This window comes from Panthera leo, chromosome D4, assembly GCF_018350215.1.
Source record: "Panthera leo isolate Ple1 chromosome D4, P.leo_Ple1_pat1.1, whole genome shotgun sequence".
NCBI classification, from domain to species: Eukaryota; Metazoa; Chordata; class Mammalia; order Carnivora; family Felidae; genus Panthera; species Panthera leo.
The window spans coordinates 63,033,745-63,058,171 of record NC_056691.1 but is presented as its reverse complement, the minus strand read 5'-3'; the positions used below and the strand labels follow the sequence as shown (position 1 = coordinate 63,058,171).

General features: G+C 38.9%; 1 protein-coding gene across 9 annotated transcripts in view; it reads right to left on the bottom strand.

The window, feature by feature from the left end:
* The window catches only part of PLPPR1 (phospholipid phosphatase related 1), a 590,963-nt gene that overhangs the window by 107,273 nt on the left and 459,263 nt on the right, over positions 1–24,427 (bottom strand). For 8 of the 9 annotated variants that reach the window (XM_042913315.1, XM_042913305.1, XM_042913308.1 and 5 more), the window contains one exon: positions 19,997–20,104. In XM_042913315.1, coding sequence (XP_042769249.1) covers positions 19,997–20,059 — 63 coding nt within the window. In that variant the 5' untranslated portion in view covers positions 20,060–20,104. Of the gene's footprint in view, positions 1–19,996; positions 20,105–24,427 lie in introns of those variants that run through there. The other variant, XM_042913313.1, reaches the window with a different exon arrangement.

Sequence of the window (24,427 nt, the reverse complement as noted above, 5' to 3'; positions counted from 1 at the left end):
CTGGAAGACATACCAGTAGTGTGACTAAGTTAGAAGAAAAATTTCCCTGCTACTGGTTTTAGAAATGACACTGTCGCCAAATCATTCAGTCCTGACAAAGCTGATGCTGTTGAAGATCTGTAACTGCAGGAGATGAACAAAAAATCAAGGATTTCAGTTTTTAGGGCCATTTAGGACATTTCTTAGAACTCTTGGGAAATTCCTTTCAATTCTGTACGATAAGGGTTTGTTGAGCATTATAGCAGCAGTGGTCAGTGTCCTGCTCATGGTCCTTTAGCCCTCACTTTTCTTACAATTTTTTTTAACGTTTATTTATTATTGAGAGACAGACACAGGGCATGAGCAGGGGAGGGGTAGAGAGAGGGGGAGACATAGAATCTGAAGTAGGCTCCAGGCTCTGAGCAGTCAGCACAGAGCCCGACACGGGGCTCGAACTCACAAACTGGGAGATCATGACCTGAGCCAAAGTCGGACGCTTAACCCAATGAGCCACCCAGGCGTCCCCTGGGTTTTCTTATAAAGTCACTCTCTGACTGAGGGTTTTCTGAGGAGCGGGAATGCACCGGCTGCTTGCAGAGCTGGTCGAAGTGCCCAGGAGTCAATGCCCCTTGGAGTAAACGTCAAACAACAATGCAGCTATCATTGCTACCATCATTCCCATAAGCAACAATGCATATTCACCATAGGATGAATACTGCGACTTTCTCACTCCTTATGGGGAACCCTGAGGCATATTCCAGGCAACCTTCCAGAAGTTTCCAACTGCACTGAGCCCTGGGTCTCCACAATGGCACCTGCATTTCAGTGCGCCCTGTATGAGCTTCATTCTTTTTCTATTTCCTTGCTCTCTACAGGTACTTTCAAACTACTTGTGCTCAAATCTTTGTTTTAGAGTCTGTTTCTGGAGGAATCAAAATGAGGACCAGCATATACTTTGTACAAATCATTTTGCCATAATAGGTACCAAGAAATATGAAGATAAAAAAGATATCATCCTAGCCCTCAAAAGGTTTAGGTCAGACAGCAGTAAGACTTTTACATATATAACCCCATAGGGAAGACAAGAGAAGACAGTACTTTGGGAGGGGACTAGAAATATATACAATAAAAATATGTTCAGTAATAAAACATTCGCACAATGAAAAGTGGAACTGCCATTAAGAACTCAGCATAAAATTCTCTGTAGTGGGAAGAGTCAATAGCCTAAGTAGTAACATTACACACATCAAATAAAGGTCCTGAGGTACCGAGGTCCTGAGTTCACTTGGAAATTTGTGTCGGAGAACCCGTCACAGCTCATTCATGCAACCTTGAAGGACCAATCCAAAAGGAAAAATTCCATACAACCCAGCCTGTTTTTTAGTGGCAAGGGTAGACACATAAATCTCCAAACTGGTTGGACAAGATTCATTGGCTATTTTCCATCTTGTGTTTTTTTTTTTTTTTTTAACATTTATGAGAGAGAGAGAGAGAGAGAGAGAGAGAGAGAGAGAACGCACGCACAAGTAGGGGAGGGACAGAGAGAGAGAGAAGGAGACACAGAATCCAAAGCAGTCTCCAGGCTCCAAGCTGTCAGTTCAGAGCCCGATGTGGGGCTTGAACCCATGAACCATGAGATCATGATCTGAGCTGAAGCCAGACGCTCAACTGACTGAACCACCCAGGAGCCGTGCATCTTGTTTTTAAAGAATGTCAAAACGATCTGTTTTTTCATTCGGTTCTGTCAAAACAGACTAATTTCTGTGGAAAGCAAACAAGTTAAACAGTTGAATTTTGTGTATGTCATTAGGTTGACAAGCCAGTCATTTGAGTTTTCACTGGAGCTAGTGGCCATGCCAAAGTCGGCCAAATGTTCGCGGGTCAGGGACATCAGCTACACAGAATTCTATAAATAATGCTCCTTCAGCCCAAGACAGTTACTGGACAGAAATGACAGAACAGAGCAAGTTAAACAAGAGTATATGAAAAGAAACCTCAAGGGCATTCCGGAGCTGATAAAAGCTGGCTTTGTCATAGTGTGTGCTTCTAGCTGGGGTGTCGTGTGAGCCCATGGGTAGGGAGTATCCACCTGCCATGTGCCAGGCACCTTAAAAAACTCTATTTAATCCCCAAAACAACCTAGTGAAGCAAGCATTATTATTATTACCCTTTAATGAATAAGAAAATTGAAATCTGGAGATGTTCAGTAATTTGCTGAAGGTGATACAGCTGTTTTGCCAAACCCTTAAATCCAAACTTTTCCCCAAAATATCATGCTGTCTTCCTTTAGAGCTGACAAGAAAGACACCAAATTTTATTTTCAAAGTGTTTTTTCTTAGAAGATGCTAAAGATGCATTTGAACAACCGTCAGCTGAGAGGAACTTAGATTTTAGTAATATACAGTTGAAATTCTTAGTCAAATAACATGTAGTCCCTGGGAAAACACGTGTTTAAAATTCCCCCCTCCCCTTTTTTGGCTAACCATTCTTTTGTCTATTATCAAAGGAAAATTAATTCCTAAGTCATCCAAATTCCATGTTGCATATGTAAAATTAATATTCATCTCCTGAAAACCTGAATTTTTTTCTCAAGGAAAAGCTGCAGGATTTAATATCAAGTGATTAGCATACTTTGAGAAGGATGTTGAACACATTAGATTTTATAGAAGGATGAACACCCACACAGAAATGACAGCAGACAATAGAAAAAAAATTGCCTAAATTGGCTCAGTTTTAATTGGGCAGATTTAATAAAATATCCTACATCAAATCTCTTTAAAAATTTTTTTAGGGGCACCAGGGTGGCTTAGTTGGTTAAGCATGTGACTCTTGGTTTCAGCTCAGGTCATGATCTCACATTTCGTGAGTTCAAGCCCCACATTGGGCTTTGCACTGACAGTGAGGAGCCTGCTTGGGATATTCATTCTCTCTCTCTCTCTCTCTCTCTCTCTCTCTCTCTCTCTCTCTCCCCCTCCCTCCCTCCCTCCCTTCCTCCCCCCTTCTCAAAATAAATAAATAAACTTAAAAAATTTTTTTTTAGCCCTCCATTCTTCAAGTCTTATCCTCTAATTCAGTTGCAATAAAGTTTTTATACTTCATATAAATTTTCTCTCCCTTAATTTGCATTCCCCCCAAAGTGGACCTTGAGACAATGATGTGAGTCCAAGCAGATTATTTGAGAGATGATCCCAGGAAGCAGGTGAGGGGGTGAGGAAGGGAAGGGTAGGGTGGAGGGAGGGCACAGGGCAAGGGAGCTAGGGAAGGGAGGAAAGCCAATAAAGATACATTGATGGTTAGGTTATTTTCAGGGCAACTGGCATTCTACCTTGCTGGGGACCTCTCAGAGATTATACCAAACTCCCTGCCAAATGGTCCCACTGAGGACTATTTATCCACCATCACTCCTCCTTCAAGAGTAACTTGGTCAAGAGTAACTGGGAGTAACTCCCCAACAATCACAGTCTACTCAACTTGTCAGGCCTAGCATGCGTCTACTGCCAGATGACAGACAACAGGGAAACTGCATGCTTGTTCAGGACTATTTGCAAATGCCCTTGGGATGGATCAAGAGAAAATGGGCAGTGCACTGCCAGCATCTGCCTAAATTGGGTCTGTTGGTGTATATGAGCCAACTTTACATAAGAATGACCTGAAAAACTTAGAAAAATGTGTCTCTCTCACCTCCCTCCCCCCTTCTGATTAAGATCAGTGGTTGGGTTCAGGGATCTGAATTATTTTTTTTTTTATTTTATTGATTTATTTTTTGAGAGAGAGAGTGCATGCATGGGGGAGGGACAGAGAAAGAGAGGAAACAGAGAGAGAGAGAATGAGAGTCTTAAGCAGGCTCCACGCTCAGGGCAGAGCCTGACGCAGGGCTCTATCCCATGATCCTGATCCAAAATCAAAGACCTGAGCAGAAATCAACAGTCAGATGCTCAACTGACTGAGCCACCCAGATGCCCCAGGAATCTGAATTTTAACTGGCACCCCAATCATTTCAAAGCAGGCGGTCCTCAGGCTACACTGTGAAAACTCTGTGCCAGTGAAGCCATCCTCATGTAGGCTAACTGGTGTCTCAGAGAGAAAAATCTCTAACTGGGCTTTAGATGGACTTTACTTTCCTACGTCCCATTTTTTTTTTTTTTTCAAATATAAGCTGTTGTTCACAAAGAGACTATAACAAGAGTATGGATGCTAGCATTTTGCAGGTCAAATTCTGGAAAATCACTTTAAATATGGATACCACCAACTGATCATGGGTCAGGAACAAAATGATCAGATACCCTTATGCTACAGTGACCATACTTTTCCAACACATGGTGTGATGAGCAGGAGTGAACTTAAGAGGAAAGTAGGACAGAAGAGTGGACACAGGGACAGAAAATGAAGTCATTGTGTTTATATATCCTGGTCAGTAATCTTAGGGAAAAACTATCTTCAGACCTCTGCTATAAGAAACCAGCACGTAACCTAGTGCAGCTTGGGGAAACTTGAAAGATAGACCCAACTGTTGAGATAGTCTTTTTCAAAGTTTCCTTGGTTATGATAAAGGGTGATGATACAGCAGTTCTAAAAGATACTTTCTATGCTCAGAAGTTTTTCAGTAGCATAGTCCCTGGTCCTTTTCACATTTTTCATAGCTATTATGTAGTAGGGAGAGTGGGCACGGAGAACCCCATCACCATGACACTTGTTCTTTACTAAGAAGGATCATCTGGAGAAGGATGCCTGGGTGGCTCAGTTGGTTAAGTGTCTGACTCTTAGTTTTGGCTCAGGTCATGATGACCTCATGGTTCGTGAGTTTGAGCCCTGAGTCAGGCTTTGTGCTGCTGGTGTGTAGTCTGCTTGGGATTCTCTTTCTTTCCCTCTCTCTCTCTGCCCCTCTCCTGCTCATGCACGTGCACACACACACACACTCTCTCTCTCTCTCTCTCAATAAATAAATAAACTTAAGAAAAAAAGGATAGTCTGGGGAGAGAAGGTAACTATTGTAAATGGTGAAAACCTGAGCTCATGGCTCTTCTCCTTGGCACCAGGATCTCATCACACTTCCCTGCCATTTCATATTACCAGGTAAGGCATAAATTTAAAATATCCTTACCGGAGTGCTCCGGTTTCCATCAAACCCTTAAGATAAACTGCTTACTGGGGCCTGCAAGATACCTCTCGATCTGGCCTCTGCCTGCCTCCCCAGTGTCCCATCACTACTCCCTGTCTTCTCCTCTAAGCTCTAGCCTTAATAAAACTCTTGCAGCTCTTCAAATTTGGGGGACCTTCTCAGCTCTTGGCCCACACCAAGGTGTCCCTTCCTCCTGCAGCACTCCTCCCTGGAGTCTACTCCTACACTTGAGTAGCGTCTCACTAGTCTTTAGGTATTGGACTAAATGTGGCTTCTTCTGGGATGTTTTCTTGACCCTTTCCCAGCTGGAGCCATTACAGAATCTTTGTAGGCTTTGGGCTCTACTACGCTTGATGATTCCTCCTCACATCATATTAAGTATATTAAGACAGACCATTTTTTATATAATTTCTCTTGTATAGAAATTATTTCCAAGTGTTTATAGCTTCTGTTTTGGAATCATTTGGCTGTGAATAACTAATTTAATTTGCTATTGATTATGAGAGGGTCAGGGTTACAGGTTTGGTTGCCAACTCAGTTAATAGCCAGGTGTGTGGTCTCAGACAAGTTGCTTATCCTCTCTGAATCTCAGTTATCTTAACTGAGACAAGAGAGATTTTGCATAAGTGATCTAAATTCCCATTTAGCACTAAGAGGTGATGCCTTTATCATTAACTGTGGGGAGAAATGTTTTAGGTGGTGGTGCATGGGGGTGGGAAGGGGCCATATGTTTACTCCACTGATAGAACATGCACCAAAGATCCTGAGTATCATAGGTAGATACTCTGGCCAGAGCTTCCAGTTAAGTAGAAAAAGGTCCACAAGTATGTGTAGAAAAGACCCTTTTAAAACTGAAAAAAAGGGGGCACTTGAGTGGCTCAGCCAGTTAAGTGTCTGATTTCGGCTCAGGTCATGATCTCATGGTTGGTGAGTTTGAAGCCCCCATCAAGCTCTGTGCTGACCTTGTGGAGCCTGCTTGCAATTTTCTCTCTCTCTCTGCCCTTCCCCCACTCGCATTTTCTCTGTCTCAAAATAAACTTAAAAAAAAAACTGAAAATAAGAACAATCATTATTTTATATAATAAACAATTTAATATATCAACCTACCAGAGAGAGAAAATTCAGAGCACTCAAATATATTTTCCTAAACAAGACAAACAATTAAAGCATGATTATAATTATTTATAGAAATGCCCCCTAAGGCTTGGTGTTGGTGACAACCATGTTATAAAACAATCAAGTTATGTTATAAAAACAATCAAGTGTTAGAAAGAGCAACTCTCACTATTGTTTCAATTAATTCCCCTCTGAGAAATGATGTAAGACATTGGGCTTTTTGTGAATATAATGAGTTTTCAAATTACAGAAGAAGTAGTGACCAGTTTCTACCTTTGTAAAAAGAATTATGTACATTATACTACACACATCAATAGCTCAGTGCAATTTTAAAAAGAAAAAATTAAATAGCTGCTTTTTAAAAATGTTTTCAATGTTTATTTTTGAGAGAGAAAGAGAGAGGGGGGGGAGAGAGAGAGAGAGAGAGAGAGAGAGAGAGAGAGAGAGGGAGAGAGAGAATGAGATGGGGAGGGGCAGAGAGGGGACAGAGGATCAAAGGCAGGCTTTGCACTGACAGCAGAGAGCACTGACAGGCTCGAACCCCCGCATCTGTGAGATTATGACCTGAGCTGAAGTCAGACACTTAACTGACTGAGCAACCCAGGTGCCCCTAATTTTTTCTGATGAAAAAACTAAGTAGGCTCCATGCAAAAAATATACATTTAATCCCAACACCCAGAGATAAACACTGATTTTTATGCATACCTCTTTTTTCTGGGCATTTAGTTGTACAGGCACATACATGTATTTCTAAAAAGGTATTATGTTTTACATCTGTACTGCAGAATTTGAATGGAGAGATTATCTGGCTTTGAAGCTGCAATGTCTATTGACATGACCCTAACACAACTTGGTAAGTCTGAGAAATTGGTGACGCTGATGGTCCTCCAAAAACATTTTCTATGAATTAATCTGCATGTAGAAAACAGAAGAAAAATTAGGGTAGAGGAGACAAGTGTGTCTGCCTTAGGTATTGGTCCTTCCACAAGTCCATGGATTCATGTGTGAGTCCTGTGAACAGAAGGGCTATAGATATAACCCTAAGACCCAGCAGCACCCCACTAATCCTCAGGTGATGAAGTGAGATGCTGAGTTGGAGAGCAGAGCTTCTGCCCACCCTCTGTGGAGAGAACCTAACAGTGGCTCAGATATTAGCATCCCCACTGTGAACAATGTTAATAATGGCAGGGCGAGGCACCTTTATGTGCCTTCTTTGCTTGAGGAAATAGATGTGCACTGGCTGGAGAGGATGTAAATTCTCAGTTCTCTGGGTAGCAACCCAAAACACTGCTGCCTGAGCATGGGTGGTAATTCCAGGCTTAACAAGGGAAGACTGGGGCTGCTAGAATCCGCTGTGAATGGGTGTGAGCACTAGACAGTGAGATTTTGGTTCTTACAGATAATGTCACTGTCGTCTATACTCACAGTCTGGTGAAGCCTGGGTAGACTCAGATTATGTACTCTTTTGAACTCATTCCCTCTCACCCATATCCTTATCTAATTTGAGTATTTTTTCATGGTATTAAGTATTCTTCTACAATATCTTTTTTGTGGATGCACAGTATTGTACTTTTTTGAATGGACAAGAATTTTTACCCCCCGCCCTGTAGTTTAATATTAGGGGCTTTCCTTTTTCATCATTAACAATTTAATGATAAATCATCTTTTACCCAAATCTGTCACATCCATGATTATTTCTGGAGCATAGATTAAGAGTGTGCTTTTGGGGTCCCAAGGGGAATACAAAATCTTAAAGATCTGGTACAGGGTACCAAGTTGCTCTCCCTACAGACTGCCATTTTATACTTCCTCCTCTTCTAAGTGAGGATGGCTATAAATTATATTTTTAGGGGCACTTGGGTGGCTCAGTCAGTTAAGCGTCTGACTTTGGCTCAGGTCATGATCTCGCAGTTCATGAGTTCGAGCCCCACATCGGGCTCTGTGCTGACAGCTCAGAGCCTGAAGCCTACTTCAGATTCTGTGTCTCCCTCTCTCTCTGTGTCCCTCCCCTGCTCATCCTCTGTCTCTCTCTGTCTTTCAAAAATAAATAAACGTTAAAAAAATAAAAAATATTTAAATTATATTTTCATATGCTATGAGATAGGATCATCTCGCATTTTGATCTAAGTCAAACCATTGTAAATCAGGGACCGTCTGTAATACTCTTTAAGCTCTTAAAGAATGGCAGATTACAGAAAGGGAAATTCACATTTCAACATTTCTACATATTTGAATTCTGGTCTCTGAACTTACCAGAAAGAACTTCCCTAGCCTAAGTCAGTTCTCCACTACAGAAAGTTCACTTCTTCAATGATACTATGAAACCAATCATTATGTCTCCTACATATATGCAGTGAAGGAACATAAGTCTAAATTTATGTTGTTGAAAATCCAACTTTAACACCTATTGGCTGTGCAGTCTTGAGCAAAACAGTTAACCTCTCTGTACCTCAGTTTCTTCATTAGAAATTTAAAATGTGAAGACATATTCCTATTGCATAGGGTCAATGTTATCCTACTGATATTTTTAAGTACTCCAGTTCTATAATAGAACACCACACAAATGTCAAATATGGTGCATTTAATGGTGTAATATCAGTATTTTCAGATTTAAAGAACTGTGAAATCTGTATAACTTACATTCTGAGATATGTGCAGAGAGCTATGTATTTCTTCAGAATGCTGACAAGAGCAAAGTTGCTCTCATTCTGGCTGTACCCCTGACCTATTCAAAATCCTTCCATGGTATTTTATAGTTACCAGCATTACCATTTTTAGATTTAGATTACCAGTGAGATTGCACATCTGTTCTTACACTTATAAGAGATATGTATGTTCCCTCAAAGTCGGGTTGGGCATTGTATTATCTTTGAAAGGGTAGGCGGGTGAAGGAGTAGAACCAGTAAGGAAAACAGGAGGAGGGTGAGATGGGAATGATTTCCCAGGCCCAGCTCCTAGTCCTTCCCTTGGAGCCCAACCATCTGATTTCTCCTGGAACCATATTTCCTCTTCTTTTGATCTTTTGTCCTTGAGGGCCAGACTGAGTCTCTTAGTTTTGACTTATTTTCTCTGGATAGCAGTTTATTTTAACTGGGCCCTTGATCTCAGAACATCCAACTTGAACAGACTCAATGCTGAAGGACAGAGGAACCCTCACTCAGTTGGAAGAGTACCTGAGGACAAGGATAGAGGGTGATGGCAACCATATCTCATTTTTAAAATCAACACTGCTATCTTGATACTGTGAAAAATAATAGATACCTAGGGATGCCTCGGGGGCTCAGTTGACTCTTGATTTCGGTTCAGGTCATGATCTCATTCTCATTGTTTATGGGATTGAGCACCGTGACGGGCTCTGCACTGGCAGCACGGAGCCTGCTTGGAATTCTCTCTCTCCCTCTCTTTCTGCCCTTCCCAGCTTCGGCTCTTTCCCCACCCTCTCAATAAATAAACATAAACAATAATAGCTACCTAAATGTTGGCATTGTCATTTGGCTCCATGCTGCAAACATGAGTCAAAGAGATGATTAAATAGGAAAAGGCATAGGAAAGTACTTTATAATTTGCACGTGTCATTGCAATCTAAAAGACCAACAAATTTTTTTTAAACGTTTATTTATTTTTGAGACAGAGAGAGACAGAGCATGAACAGGGGAGGGTCAGAGAGAGAGGGAGACACAGAATCGGAAACAGGCTCCAGGCTCTGAGCTGTCAGCACAGAGCCCGACGCGGGGCTCGAACTCACGAACCACGAGATCATGACCTGAGCCGAAGTCGGACGCCCAACTGACTGAGCCACCCAGGCGCCCCAGGACCAACAGATTTTTCATTGCTTTGTTTTAAACCTTTCCAACAACATCTTAATATATATTCTAAAAACATTATCCCCTTAAGCCCAGCAACGTGATGTATCTGGGGATTAAACTGCTATATTAAACTCTCTAAGGGTCAGGGTTTTGGTGTCTATGTTGAAATGTCTGTGTAGTTAGTTTTACTTTTCATCTTTGTTGGTTTTGTATCTGTTTTCTATTGGGTAGAAGCTGTTACTTTAATTATTTTTGTTAATATCAACCACTTGCTACTTGGCAAGTACTTTTAGGTGCCTTACCCTCATTTATTTCTCAGAAGTGCCCAAGAGGAAGTTTTTGTTTTTTGTTTTTTGTTGTTCCATTTCACAGATGAAGCAACTGAAGTGCAAAGTAGTTATCCAAGTTTATAGCAGCAGTGGATGGCAGAGCCAAGATTCAAACCCCAGACTTTTCACATCACCTTATTTTCTCTTTGTATCCCACTACACATGAGGATGAGATTTTGATACTTTCTCCTTGGAAAGTTCTGGATGTGACTTAAATACAAAGATCTAAGGTAGCTACAATCTAAGTCTCAGGAACAAGGTGGTCAGATCTGCTAAACCTTAACATCTGCAAGGAAAGAGCAGACAGCAAGGCCAAGACTCACTCTTCTTTTTACGTTGGAGGCACACAAACTGACAGAGGCCTAGATATGTCATTGTCCCCAAACGATAATGTGCAGTGCCTTCTGGCCCAAGAGAAGAAAGACACTCAGAACCATCAAGTTCTTGCAGAACTTCATGAGATTATTTATCTTCAGGCTGGCATTTATAACAATCACCTGGTAGGTTCCAGCTGAGAAAAATGAGTTGTCAAAAACAGGCAATAAAAATTGCAAGTACAAGTAACCGTCAAAATGAAAGAACTGTCACATCTGTACACATCAAGCAACAATTGTGTTCATTATGTCCAAACTCCTGGTACTTAATATTATCTGCCAAGGAAGCTAAGCTCCATTTAGAGTTTTGCTGTTAGCATGAATATATTTGAAAGAGACTTGACTGAGTTGTTCCTGATTTTACAGAGAATGCAATGACATTGTCTTGAGAAGAATCCACTGGTATCTGGGAAGATTTGTCAAAAGGGGTATCTTCGTCCCAAAATCTCTCTCTATTTTGAGAAAATACACTGGCAATGATTTGGGGTGGGTAGGGGGGATCTTAGTGCATGTTCTCATTTTTAGGGAAAAAATTCTACTTTAATTTGGGTGTGTTTTCCCTCAGGGAAACCCTCCTTTTGTTGATCCTCAAGTGTGAGAGGTGTTGCTGAAATGACAGAGAAGAGGAAAGAGAAAGAAAGTGGAAAGGCAGGAGAGGGGATCAGGAGTACAGAGGGGAGAGTAGTACATGGGAAAGGAGGAGGTAGGGAAGGAGGAAGCTGAGAAGGAGAAAAAAGGACTGAGGATGGAAAACACAGAAAGAGGATATTTGATTATTTTGATCACTCTTTTTACTTTATAGCTAGTTTATTGTAAGAACCTTTATCCTCACCAAAAACTAATATAATTGATTTCAAGTGGCAAAAACGAGGATAAGAAAGTAGATGTCCTCATGTTCACTTAAAAGTTGTTAATTTTCTACTCCTCCTGCTGCCTCTTTCTTCAGCTTTTGTCTAGTTCAGCATTTGCTATTTTTCATTGCTTGAGTAGAACCAGATCCAGGAAGGGCTGAAAGCCGTTGGTTAGAAATGTCGTGTGGCACAAAAACAGACACTGAGAAAAATGGAACAGAATAGAGAACCCAGAAATGGACCCACAAACATATGGCCAACTAATCTTTGACAAAGCAGGAAAGAATATCCAATGGAATAAAGACAGTCTATTCAGCAAGTGGTGCTGGGAAAACTGGACAGCAACATGCAGAAGAATGAACCTGGACCACTTTCTTGCACCATACACAAAAGTAAACTCAAAATAGATGACAGTCCTCAATGTAAGACAGGAAGCCATCAAAATACTCGAGGAGACAGTAGGCAAAAACCTCTTTGACCTTGGCCGCAGCAACTTCTTACTCAACATGTCTCCAGAGGGAAGGGAAACAAAAGCAAAAATGAACTATTGGGACCTTATCAAAATAAAAAGCTTCTGCACAGCAAAGGAAACAATCAGCAAAACTAAAAGGCAACGGATGGAGTGGGAGAAGACATTTGCAAATGACCTATCAGATAAAGGGTTAGTATCCAAAATCTATAAAGAACTTATCAAACTCAACACCCCAAAAACAAATAATCCAGTGAAGAAATGGGCAAAAGACATGAATAGACACTTCTCCAAAGAAGACATTCTGATGGCCAACTTACACATGAAAAAATGCTCCACATCACTCATCATCAGGGACATACAAACAAAACCACAATGAGATACCACCTTACACCTGTCAGAATGGCTAACATTAACAACTCAGGCAACAACAGATGTTGGCGAGGATATGGAGAAAGAGGATCTCTTTTGCATTGCTGGTGGGAACGCAAACTGGTGAAGCCACTCTGGAAAACAGTATGGAGGTCCCTTAAAAAACTAGAAATAGAACTACCCTAAGACCCCACAATTGCACTACTAGGTGTTTATCCAAGGGATACAGGTATGCTGTTTTGAAGGGGCACATGCACCCCAACGTTTATAGCAGCACCATTGACAATAGCCAAAGTATGGAAAGAGCCCAAATGTCCATCAATGAATGGATGAATAGATAAAGAAGATGTGCTGTATCTATACAATGGGGTATTACTCAGCAATCAAAAAGAATGAAATCTTGCCATTTGCAACTACATGAATAGAACTAGAGGGTATTATGCTGAGCGAAATTAGCCTGTCACAGAAAGACAAATATCATATGACTTCACTCATATGAAGACTTTAAGATACAAAACAGATGAACATAAGGGAAGGGAAGCAAAAATAATATAAAAACAGGGAGGGGAACAAAGCATAAGAGACTCTTAAATATGGAGAACAAACAGAGGTTTACTGAAGGGGTTGTGGGAAGGAGTATGGGCTAAATGGGTAAGGGGCATTAAGGAATCTACTCCTGAAATCATTGTTGCAGTATATGCTAACTAATTTGGATGTAAATTAAAAAAAAAAAAAGAAAGAAAGAAATGTTGTCATGGACCATCTTGGAATTTTAGTGATTCTGGATTTCACTCTTATAAGCAAAAGAAAAGTTTATATTCTAGTCCTTAAAAATCACTATTTGTTTGGGGTACCTGGGTGGTGCAGTTGGTTGAGTATCCAATTTCGGCTTAGGGCATAATCTCACAGCTTGTGAGTTCAAGCCCTGCGTCGTGTACTGTGCTGAAGCTCAGAGCCTGGAGCCTGCTTCAGATTCTGTGTCTCCCTCCCTCTCTGCCCCTTCCCCACTCACACTCTGTCTCTGTCTCTGTCTCTCTCAAAATAAACATTAAAAAAAATCACTATTCACTTGTCAAAGGCTTTTCATTTCAGAGGCTCCAGCCAGCATGGCAAGTACACTTTCAGGATTAGCTGACATGGGGAAATGTCCAAAGGAGACGTTTTTCTGAATACCTAACATTCAAGGGCATGATTTCTGGAAGCACCTGGGTTGCCCATTACAGATCATACTTCTCAATCCATTCTGTGTTGATCCCCTCCCTTTCAGCCCACTACCTTCTGTGTCTACTCTCTTTATCTACAAACTTTGTTCTCTCTCCAGTGACATCTTCTCATTTTGGTAGCATCCAAGGATTACTCGGAACTGTGCTTTCCTGACTTGTTATCACTATAAGACCTTTTGTGCTAGGTACTCCTTTGCCAGACAGCTTCTCCACCACTGGTTCGGCCTTCTGGGTGGGTCCCAGGCAGGCTTCTACTTTGTCCTCACTTTTGAATTTTTAGGTGCTGGCTTGTATCTACTCACCTCACCAACTGCCACAAGTAAAACATCCCTCAGTCAAAATTTTATGCTTGCAGAATTAAAATATCACTAAGAAAATGCACATCAGTGCTCCACTCTGGGCACTGTTTGGCTCTCATTTCCACCCTCCATCCTTCACACACATTTCAAGCATGGCCCAATAATCCTGGCTCTATGAAAAACTTGATGAGATTCAAGTTACAGAAGCCTGGTTAGCAACTGAAGTATGCAAAAAGGGCAAAACACATAATGACTTTGGGGGGGAAAAAGGTACTGAATAGATAAGTGTTTAATAAATGAATGCATTCACAGAACAAAGATGGCCTGAAAACATCCCACTGCAAACATCTACAAACAATGGCTTGTCTTTTTTATTTTTATCATTCATAGATGAGCTGAATCAAAAAGGGTACTGAAAAGAAGAGTGGTAACCCAATAAACTGACGATACAGTGGACCCAGATGGGAGTAGAGAAAGGGGTACAGGTCAAACTCCATAACAAGATTTGGGGTTTAATGTCCATGAGGACCAGGTGTGAGGACCTGAGTGTGAATGGAGACTGCTGTGTAAAAGCCAGCATTCCTGAACCTTGCTTTTTCACTCAGAGAAAGAATGTTCTACATAAATCCACCTACTGTCATAGGAAGACTACAAGGAAGGTGAACTTTGACCTAATTATACTTTGGGATTGTCACATTTGGGTTCTGAATATAGAAGCGTAAGCCCAAGAGAAACATGCAAAATCCCCCCAAAGACTCTTAAAAATCTAAGGCCTGCATGAATCCTACAGAAGAAGTAAGCTCTGCTAAAAAATGAGCTAAAAAATTACAAAAATAAATAAGGAAACAATCCACCATGAGCCAGAGATGGCAGATACAACATACAGGAGGATTAGCATACCAATAATTTCAGAAAACAGAATAATCTGAAAGAATATAAAAGAAAAACTGTAAGCATGGGGACACTATACAAACAAAAAGATTTTTGCACATAGAACTTCCAGAAATTAAAAAACAAGATGGGTTAAGAGACATGGAATACAGAAAGACGGAGAAGAAGATCCAACATATCAAATGGAGAAAGAAAATAGAATGGAGGAGAGAGAGTATTTGAGGATGTGGTGCCTGAGACTTTTACAGAATTGGTACAAATGTGACTTTTCACACTCAAGATATAAAATAAATTCTAGCCAGTATAAAACTCACACCTAAACATTATTATATGAAATTACAGACCACCAAAGCAAAGAGAAAAATGGCAAAGCCACTGGAGAGAAATGTGGATTACCTATCAAGAAGAGTATGACTTCAACTCAGGTCAGGATCTCATGGTTCATGGGTTTGAGCCCTGCGTGGGGCTCTGTGCTGACAGCTCAGAGCCTGGAGCCTGCTTCTGATTCTGTGTGGGTGTGTCTCTCTCTGCTCCTCCCCAACTCATGCTCTATCTCTCAAAAATAAACATCAAAAAAAATTTTTTTTAAAAAAAGGACAGTAATAAGAGAAGAGTCTTCAAAGCAAAAATAAAGGTAGGCTGCATGGTGCAGGAGAGGGAAATGGCTTAATACTCTGGAAGTTCAGAAGGTAGAATAAACTATTCAATCCAGAATTCAGTACTAAGCTAGACTGCCCTTCCAGATTAATTGTATTATAAAGACAAAGTCAGATAAATATTGTAACTGTTTACAATTCATCAGGTCCATGTTGAAAGAACTACTAAAGGTTCAGTTTCATGAGGAAATTAAACCCTGACAGAAGGAGAGGAATAAAGGGAGGAAGGGTGAGCAAAGAAAATGAATATGCAGGTAAATTCAAAGAAGCCAGGACTGAAAAATTAGTGAAAAAATTTAAAGAAGATATAAAATCAAGAATGACACCCAAGATTTCAAAGTGACTTAAGAACATCACTGTTTACAAGAAGCGAAGAGCTACTGGTTAAGCTTATTGTTTGTTAACTTTAAATATTTAAAATTGAAGAGTAATGGGGCACCTGGATGGCTCAGTCAGTTAAGTGTCCGACTTAGGCTCAGGTCATGATCTCACAGTTCATGGTTCAAGCCTCGTGACGGGCTCTGTGCTGACAGCTCAGAGCCTGGAGCCTACTTCAGATTCTGTGTCTCCCTCTCTCTCTGCCCCTCCCTGCTCATGCTCTGTCTCTCTCTGTCTCAAAAACAAATAAAAACATTAAAAAAAATTTTTAATTGAAGAGTAAGGTTTAAAAGAAGAGAAATAGAATCTATAATTTAAAACCGAAAGGGAGATTAAAACAAAAGAAGTAATCTAATCTAGAAGGCAGAAAACGGAAAAAAAGGAAAAAGAAAAAGGAACAAAAGTCCATATTTACAACTTCATGCCAGAACGCCTGAAATATTCTCTTTAAAGTCAGCCATGAGGCATGGATGGCTTCTACCACTGCCTCTATCTAACATTGCGCTGGAGGTCTTAAGCAAAGCAAAAAGATAAGAAAAAGTTGTAAAAACTAGAAAAGAAACAAATCTGCTACTACTTGCAGATGATATAACTGTCTGAAAAAAAAAATCTAAGAAATATACAGACGCAGTCTAGAGTTTAACAAAGTTTCCTCAAGGAAACGGATAAAAATTTCAATATTGGTCTCACACTGAAGCAAACCACAGGGAAACGTAATCATGTCCTGGCAATTCCACGGCTAGGAGTGAATCCAAGGGAAGCTCTTGGACACATGGACATGGAGACAGAAATAAGAACGTTTTCTGCCAAAGAAAGCTGTAAGAGTAAAATAAGAGTCAGGAAAACAAAAAAGAATCAACCAAACTGTCCCTCAGTGGGCGTATTCACGCAATGAGATAAAATGCCACAATTTAAAAGGAATGGATTGCCAATCTGGATAAATGTCAGAAACATACTGTTGAATGAAAAGGCAAGTTGCAAAAGGAAAGTTCAATATGGTATCATTTATGTAAAATCTCCCTAAGGTATTGTTTACGAATATGTAGATATATAGGAAAAATATGAAAATATGAATGAGAATCATACAAGGGAATAAAGCCTCCAACTTCACAGATAGTTACTTCCAGGTCCAGGACAGTAGGACTTCAGCCATATTTGTAATATTTTATTTTCCTTGAAAAAAAATTTTTTTTCCTTGAGAAAACATTTGAAGCACATATGGAAAGATTTGGTTTTGGTGTATGTTATATTTCCTCTGTTTGAATTCTTTCATAATTAAGAAGTAATAGTGAAAAGATATTCATTGATCAAATTGACATTTTAACTAAGTTATTTTTGACCAAGTTTTCTGATATCCCTGGCATAATGTACGTAAACGGTAAGTGTTTTTTTCATTTTATACCCCATCCCACCCCCAACTGGGTCTTATTCAAAGTTTTCTTGCTCAGTCTCAGAAGAGCACTATTAAGAGAAAATATTTAAAAAAATTTTTCTTCATTAAAAAAATTTTTTTTTAACTTTTGACCCCATTCATCTATTTCTCCCCCTCTCCCCCCCAACAACCACTAATCTGTTTTCTGTATCTATGAACTTGGTGTTTTTTTAATTTAATTCCACATGTAAGAGAGATCATACAGTATTTGTCTTCTCTGACTGACTTATTTCACTTAGAATAATGCCTTTAAGCTTCATCCATATTGTATTTTGCAAGATTTCATTCCTTTTTATAGTCAAATAATATTCCATTATGTGTCCATTCCACAATTTCTTCACCTATTCATCCATGGACGGACACTTAGGTTGTTACCATATCATGGCTATTGTAAATAATGCTGCAATGAACATTGGGGTCCATACAATTATAGGTATTTGACAGCTAAAATACAGGAGAATCATGACAGACACTTTGAGATATACCTCTTCCCCTCTCAATTTCTACTTTATTTCACTTCACTTCCTCTTTTTCTTTCTCCTGCTTATTTCTGAGAGAAGTCACTGATGTACCCTATTTTTTTAAGTTTTTACTTAAATTCCAGTTAGTTAACATAGTGTACTATTAGCCAGTGCACTTGTGATGAGCAGCAGGTGTTGTGTGTATGTGTTGAATCACTAAATTGTACACCTGATGTACTTTAAACTTCCATGCAAAATAAGGACAATACAACAAGAAAAAGAATAAACTGTCTTTCCTTTCTCAGGTTTTTAGACTTATATTTATGGTTGTTAAGGTTAAGGCAGAGAAAGACTGATTTATATCTCTTGTTGCTTGCTCCACCCGTCAGCTCATTGTTCATACATCAGAGGACCAAAAATCTTCAGAGATATACCTTCCAGCAATAAATTAAACCTCTTACTTTGAGGTTTAGATCCTATTTGATTTTTAAGAAAATTTAAAGTAAAATCGCTACCAGGAAGATAAAGATAGTATCAGATGACTTATTGTCCGATTTCCCCCAGCTTACTTTACAAATTTATTTCTCTTACAACAAAGGATTTTAACATTGAAAGACCAACATAGTGCTATAGTCTTCTACATTTTCCCCACGAGCAGCATGAGAAAGGACTCTTTTTCCTTCGTTAAAATTTCAATATGAACAATGGTAACTAGAACCCACGATATACATAAGGTATAGTTATTGTCTGAATGGAGTTATTCTAGGCCTTCTACAGTAAGTTAAAGGAAGAGTATTAAGAACATGTGTTTATGTTGAGAGAAAAGTTCTTTGTTTACCCTTTCAGAGATTCAGCATAGTGTGAGTCTGTAGGTCTCCTGACTTATATGAACACCTCTGTCTCAAGTTAATGTTCTATTTCCCCCTAATTCTGCAATACAAACAGATTCACAAACATCACCAGAAAAGAAATCAAATATTATTTGTTCATCTAAACTACCAAGGGATGTCTGCAAGTGAAACTCAAGGATCAGCCAAACCCATGTTTATTGGCCCCAAATCAGAATGTTCAAAATTATTCAACAGACTATATAGACAGACAAAGTTATTTCAAGAGGTAGAAGGTAAAAATACTTCTTGCATTGATGCACAGAAGATGTTTAAGCAACGTATATATTGAAAGTACAGTTTTGAATATAAGTAGTGGTTTAACTCAAGTGTTGTCTGTCTTCACATGGATAGTTAAATGGATCAACATGCATGTTCCTCCCACACTCAGCCAAAAAGATCCCATAATATAAGAATATGCTACAGCTGGGCCTTGGGATGTAAAGACTATCCTGGCAGTTACCCAGAAAGGAATCTCAGGACACTTACTCTTCAGCTCTTTACATGGTCATATTTTAAAGCCAATCTTTAGGATAAAAAACAACCCATTAGATGCTCTACCTATGTCTTGAGAAGGCAGAAATAATATCTTTGGCAAATCAACATCTTATTTTGAGATAACCTGGAGTAGCTAGCTTTTTCTTTTTTGCATCATATGATTACAAATTTCTTAAAATTTCCAGGTCTCTGCCACCTCCATAAAAACATTATAAAGAGTGAGGTACAGTGGGGGAGTGTAAGGAGTTTAACCAAGAAGATGCTGGAGAAGCGTTTGTTGGTACAGGCTTAGAGCAACTCAACAAAATCATTCACCACCAAAATAAATTGCACATTACACAAGCTCTCAATACTCTACTTTAAAAAAAAATGCCCAGTGGAAACAGTCAATTCTAAGATTTTTTTTTCTTTATTTGGGCTGTAAGGCAAAATCTGTCAACTAACATCATCTGTACACAATCTGGTTTATTAACTCCTGAAATATGATATTTATTGTTTAATTGAAATTTTAGTTAACATATAGTGCAATATTGGTTTCAAGAGCAGAATCAGTGATTCTTCACTTATATACAACATTTATTTTTTAAAAACTATCTACTTAAAATGCTGCATTCATAATTCATACATTCAAGTCACTACTGGAAATAAAAGGAATAAATTATTTTGTATCCCATAGATGAAACTTCTTGTCGTATGGCTTCAAATTCAAGGAACGCTTTGAATAATTTATTCCTTACCAATATTTGTGCTACCAAAATTTGTCAATGAGAAGATTAATTTTGTAAAATAATCGAAGTTCTCGGCATAAAAACTACTATTATTCCGATTTGTCCATAAAGGCAAAAAATACACATACCTCAACAAATATAAAACACGGGATGATGGAATAACTTCGTTGAGTGTTGTTTCCTACAGCCATTTCTTACACCATGTAGCAAGGCTGCACCGTCTAAAACTGGCCAGGCTGAAATAGAAACAGGTAGCATGGTATAAGAACCATAAGTTTAGCAGTCCCTTAGGGATTTACATGAAAATATCAGCTACCCTCTAGATAAACAAGCTGTGTGCAAACAATGCAAACAGTGATCTATAACATAATCAAGTCAGACTAATCATCATTTCAGAGAAAAGACATGTATATACTAGCCATGAGCAGTCTAGAGTCTAAATGACAGGTAGTGAACCCCCCACCCCTGCAAAAAAAGCTACAGTGAATCGAACTCTAATTGCCTAGACCTGCACCTTGCTTTACCTGAGTAGACTGCCCTCATGCCATGAAAGGCAGTTTCTGCTACAATACATTTGTTGTTTTCCATACTGCTCAGATCTCCTCTCTCTAGGCCTGATTCTCCCAGTTTGCAAGATTTGTTTCTACCCTTGCCTCTACCTTTGGAGCTGACATTTAGTACTGAGGTACTAACCCCTGACTTCTTACCCTGACCACTCTTTGCCCTTGCTCCTTTGATTATTAATTATTTTGGATTAATACATCACTGATCCCTCTCACTGAGTTCTCTCAGCCCTGTGTGCGTGTGTGTGTGTGTGTGTACCAAACACAAAACAGCATAATAAAATCTCTCAATTTACAAAAATGGAGTATCTAGGCAACCGTAGATTATTTTCAGTATTTGATAGAATATCTCTGACCTTGAACCAAAAATATTCCTGTATTAGATTTGTTTTTTTAAGAAGAATAAAAATTAACCAAACAACCAAGTTGAGGTCTTAGACTTTTATAAAACTTCCAAGGCCAGATGAAAAGAATTTTCCACTACACCTTTATTTTCTATCCAAAGCAACACATAATATGTTTCAGGTACCTGTTCTTGATAGTTATTATTTTTTGCCTGTTCTGTTTCTGTGTTACCCTTCCTAATAGTTGTCATGGATTATTGCATGAAGAGTGACACAGGACTGCACTTTCCTTAAAGGTCATGAATTAATATTTTTAATTTAATTCTATCTTTGTAAAGTCCTCCTTACCTTTTCTAGAAAGAAATTTTACATTTCATTCTCTTTTTGAGATACCAGCTTCTCACTTGATTAAAACTTTCTCTGATCAAATTTAACATTTACATGTGGTATTAAGTCCACATCAATCACAGCGCTTAAATTACTTAGGTTTTAGGCAACTTAATTTTTCAATTAAAATCAGATATTATCTGTTATAAAGTAATACCCATAATAAATCTATTTCACCATTCTTTTTTGGGACCTTGGAAGAACTAACTTTTTTACAATTACAAAAGAATCCATATGTAGGGTACAGGTTGAGTTAATCTGGCAACCACATATTCTTTACATTTTACCCTTAATCCAAATATCTTAGAATACACGTATCTATGATTTAGAGGAGTCTGTACTTCTTTCACAATGCCATATATTTGAAAAGAAAATTAACTTTTAATCACCCCAAAGCAAGCATGGGCACCAGAAAAAGCAAAGGCATCAGACACCTAGTATTTTAGATGGTTTCTCCAGATGGTTAATAAAAAAATAGCAATGAAAAGGAGAATATAAGACAAGACTTGGAGTATCATATAAAATCTCCTTTATCTTCATTCTTTTAGCTCAAAATACAACCTAGCTTTTTACGTGTACAGAGATTTCACACACACACACACACACACACACACACACACACACACACACACACATTAACTACATTGAGGCCTATTTTATATATATATAATTCACCCATTTCAAGTATTCAATGATATTTTAGTAAATTTACCATGTTGTGCAACTGTCACTATAAAACAATTTTAGCACTTTTTGCTCACCCCAAAAAGAATCATCTTCCTCACCAGCACCTCCCTGACCACTCTACCACTTCTCCAGCCAAGTCACCCACTAATCTCCTTTCTGTCTCTATAGAGACTTTCTGTATTCAAGTAAATAGAATTATACAATATATGGTTTCTTGACCTGGATTCTTTTATTTAGCACTGTTTTTGAGGTTTATTCATGTCATAATGCACATATCAGTAATTTTTTCCTTTTTATTGCTGAATAGTATTCCATTGTGTATCTATAGCACCTTCACCAACTGGTAGAAACATAGGTTGTTTCTAATTTTTGCTGTATCCAATCTTAGGTTGCATCTAGTATTGTGGGTAATGATGCTAAGAACATCTGTGCATAAGTCTTGTGTAGATACATGTTTTCATTTCTCATTGTTAGATACCTAAGGGTATAATTGCTGGGTCATATGCTACATTATATTTAAGAGAACTGTGGACGTGTTTTCCAAATTGGTTGTGTCATTTTACATGGATACCAGCAATGTAAGCCAATTCCCATTTGCCACATCCTAACATTTTTATTGCCTATCTTTTTTTTAAATTATAGTCATTCTAGTGGTTATGAGATGATAGCTCATTGTGATTTTCATTTAATAACAAATGATATTGAGCATCTTTTGATGTGCTTATCAGCTGTTACATCTTCTTTTGTGAAATATCTACTCAAATCTTTCCGTTTTTTTGACTGGGTTGTTTATCTTATTGCTTTCAAGGTGTAAGTGTTGTTTTACATTCCAAATACAAGTTTCTTATCAGATATGTATTTTGTCTTTTGACTATTAATGTATCTTGGCATAGATTCCTTTAGGTTTTTTTGCTTGGAGATTTCTCACTACTTGAATCTGTGGGTTTATGGTGTTTTTTTGCCCAGATTTAGGAAAATTTTCAGCGTTATTCCTGGAATACTTTTCAACATGATTTCTCATCTCCTGGGACTCCAATGACATGAATATTAGATCTTTTGCTTTAGTCTATCATGTCCCTGAGACTAATTTTCCACCTCGGTCTATTTTCTCTGTTGTTCAGATTAGGTATTTTCTATTATTCTGTCTTCAAGTTCACTGATTCTTTCCTCTTTCATCTTTATTACGGTGTTGAGTCATATCCATCCACTGAGTTTTTAATTTCAGTTGTATTTTTTTAATTCTAGAATTTCCATTTGCTTTTTCTTTATACTTTCTCTTTCTTTACTGAGATTACTTTTTTCATTTGCTTCAGCATGTTTGTAATTGTTTATTGAAGCATTTTTATGAAGACCACTTAAAAATTCTTGTCAGATGCTTGTGACATCTATGTCATCTGGGTATTGGTATTTCTTGGTCTTAATTCAGTTTGAGATCATCCCTGTTCTTGGGATGAAGAATGATTTTTGATTGAAACCTTGGGTTATTACATGATAAGGCTCAAGATTTTGTTTAATCCTTGTGTTTTATCATACCTCCTCTGATACTCCTCCAGTAGGTTTGTGTTACAGCCATGTGAAGGTGCCACAGGTTCTCCACTTGGCCTTCTATAACACCTGGTTGAGGAGGGGCCCCTTTGCTAGGCAAAAGTGGAATTCAAGGTCTCTACTGACATCCTGGCTGGAAGGGGGAGAGGTACCTCATTTTTTACTGCTCCCCATGTGGCCTCCACAGACACTGTGGGAAGGTGGCCTCATGATTGCTGAGTAGTGGTAAAATTCCTGACTTTCCACTAGCCCCCCCTCTGATGCCACCCCAATGAAAAGGAAGTAGGGGTTCCTCAGTACTTCCTGGTAGGGGTGAGAGGCCAGGCTCCCCACATATTTCCCTCTGATACTGGGAGGTAGGGAGACAACTCATTACTGCCCTGCATGAAATAAAATTCTGGCTCCCCCTTGACTTTTTCTGACATGACCTCAGCAGGAATCTGAGGGAGTCACCTTATTGCCTAGCAAGGGTAGAAGTCCAGGGTCTCCACTTGGCCTTCACTAGTTCAGCAGAAGAGATGGGACTATAGTTTTTTCTGTGGTGTTTGGCTGGAGTCAAGAGGTTCTTTTCTAAAAGTTTTCTGTTTTCCTCGGCTGCCTTTTCCCTACCCTTTGGCTGAGCTTTTCTTGGGGCTATTTTGTCTGTGAGTATTATTCTTCCCCGGGTATCCATATTCTCCATCTAGTCTGAGAGAAGCGGCAAAAAGAAAATCATGGGAACTCACTATTGTGTTGTTTCTTGTGTGCTAAGGTCCTTAGATAGTCTACTTTTCCTTCTATCTCTCAGTTTCCTTATGTTTATAGAACATTTAAGATTTTTAGTTGTTTTCAGTCGAAGGCACAGGGAAAAGTACATCTTACTCCATGCTCCCAGAAACAGAAGTCATCAGAATCTTTTTGAAGAAGTACCACATAGTCCAGTCACCAAGATTCTAGTACAGCCCAGCCCAGCTTTGTTCTCATGAACTTGAGTTTCTCAGTGCCCAAGGTTTCAAAATAAGAGAACATATCTTATCATTCATTCATTCATTCA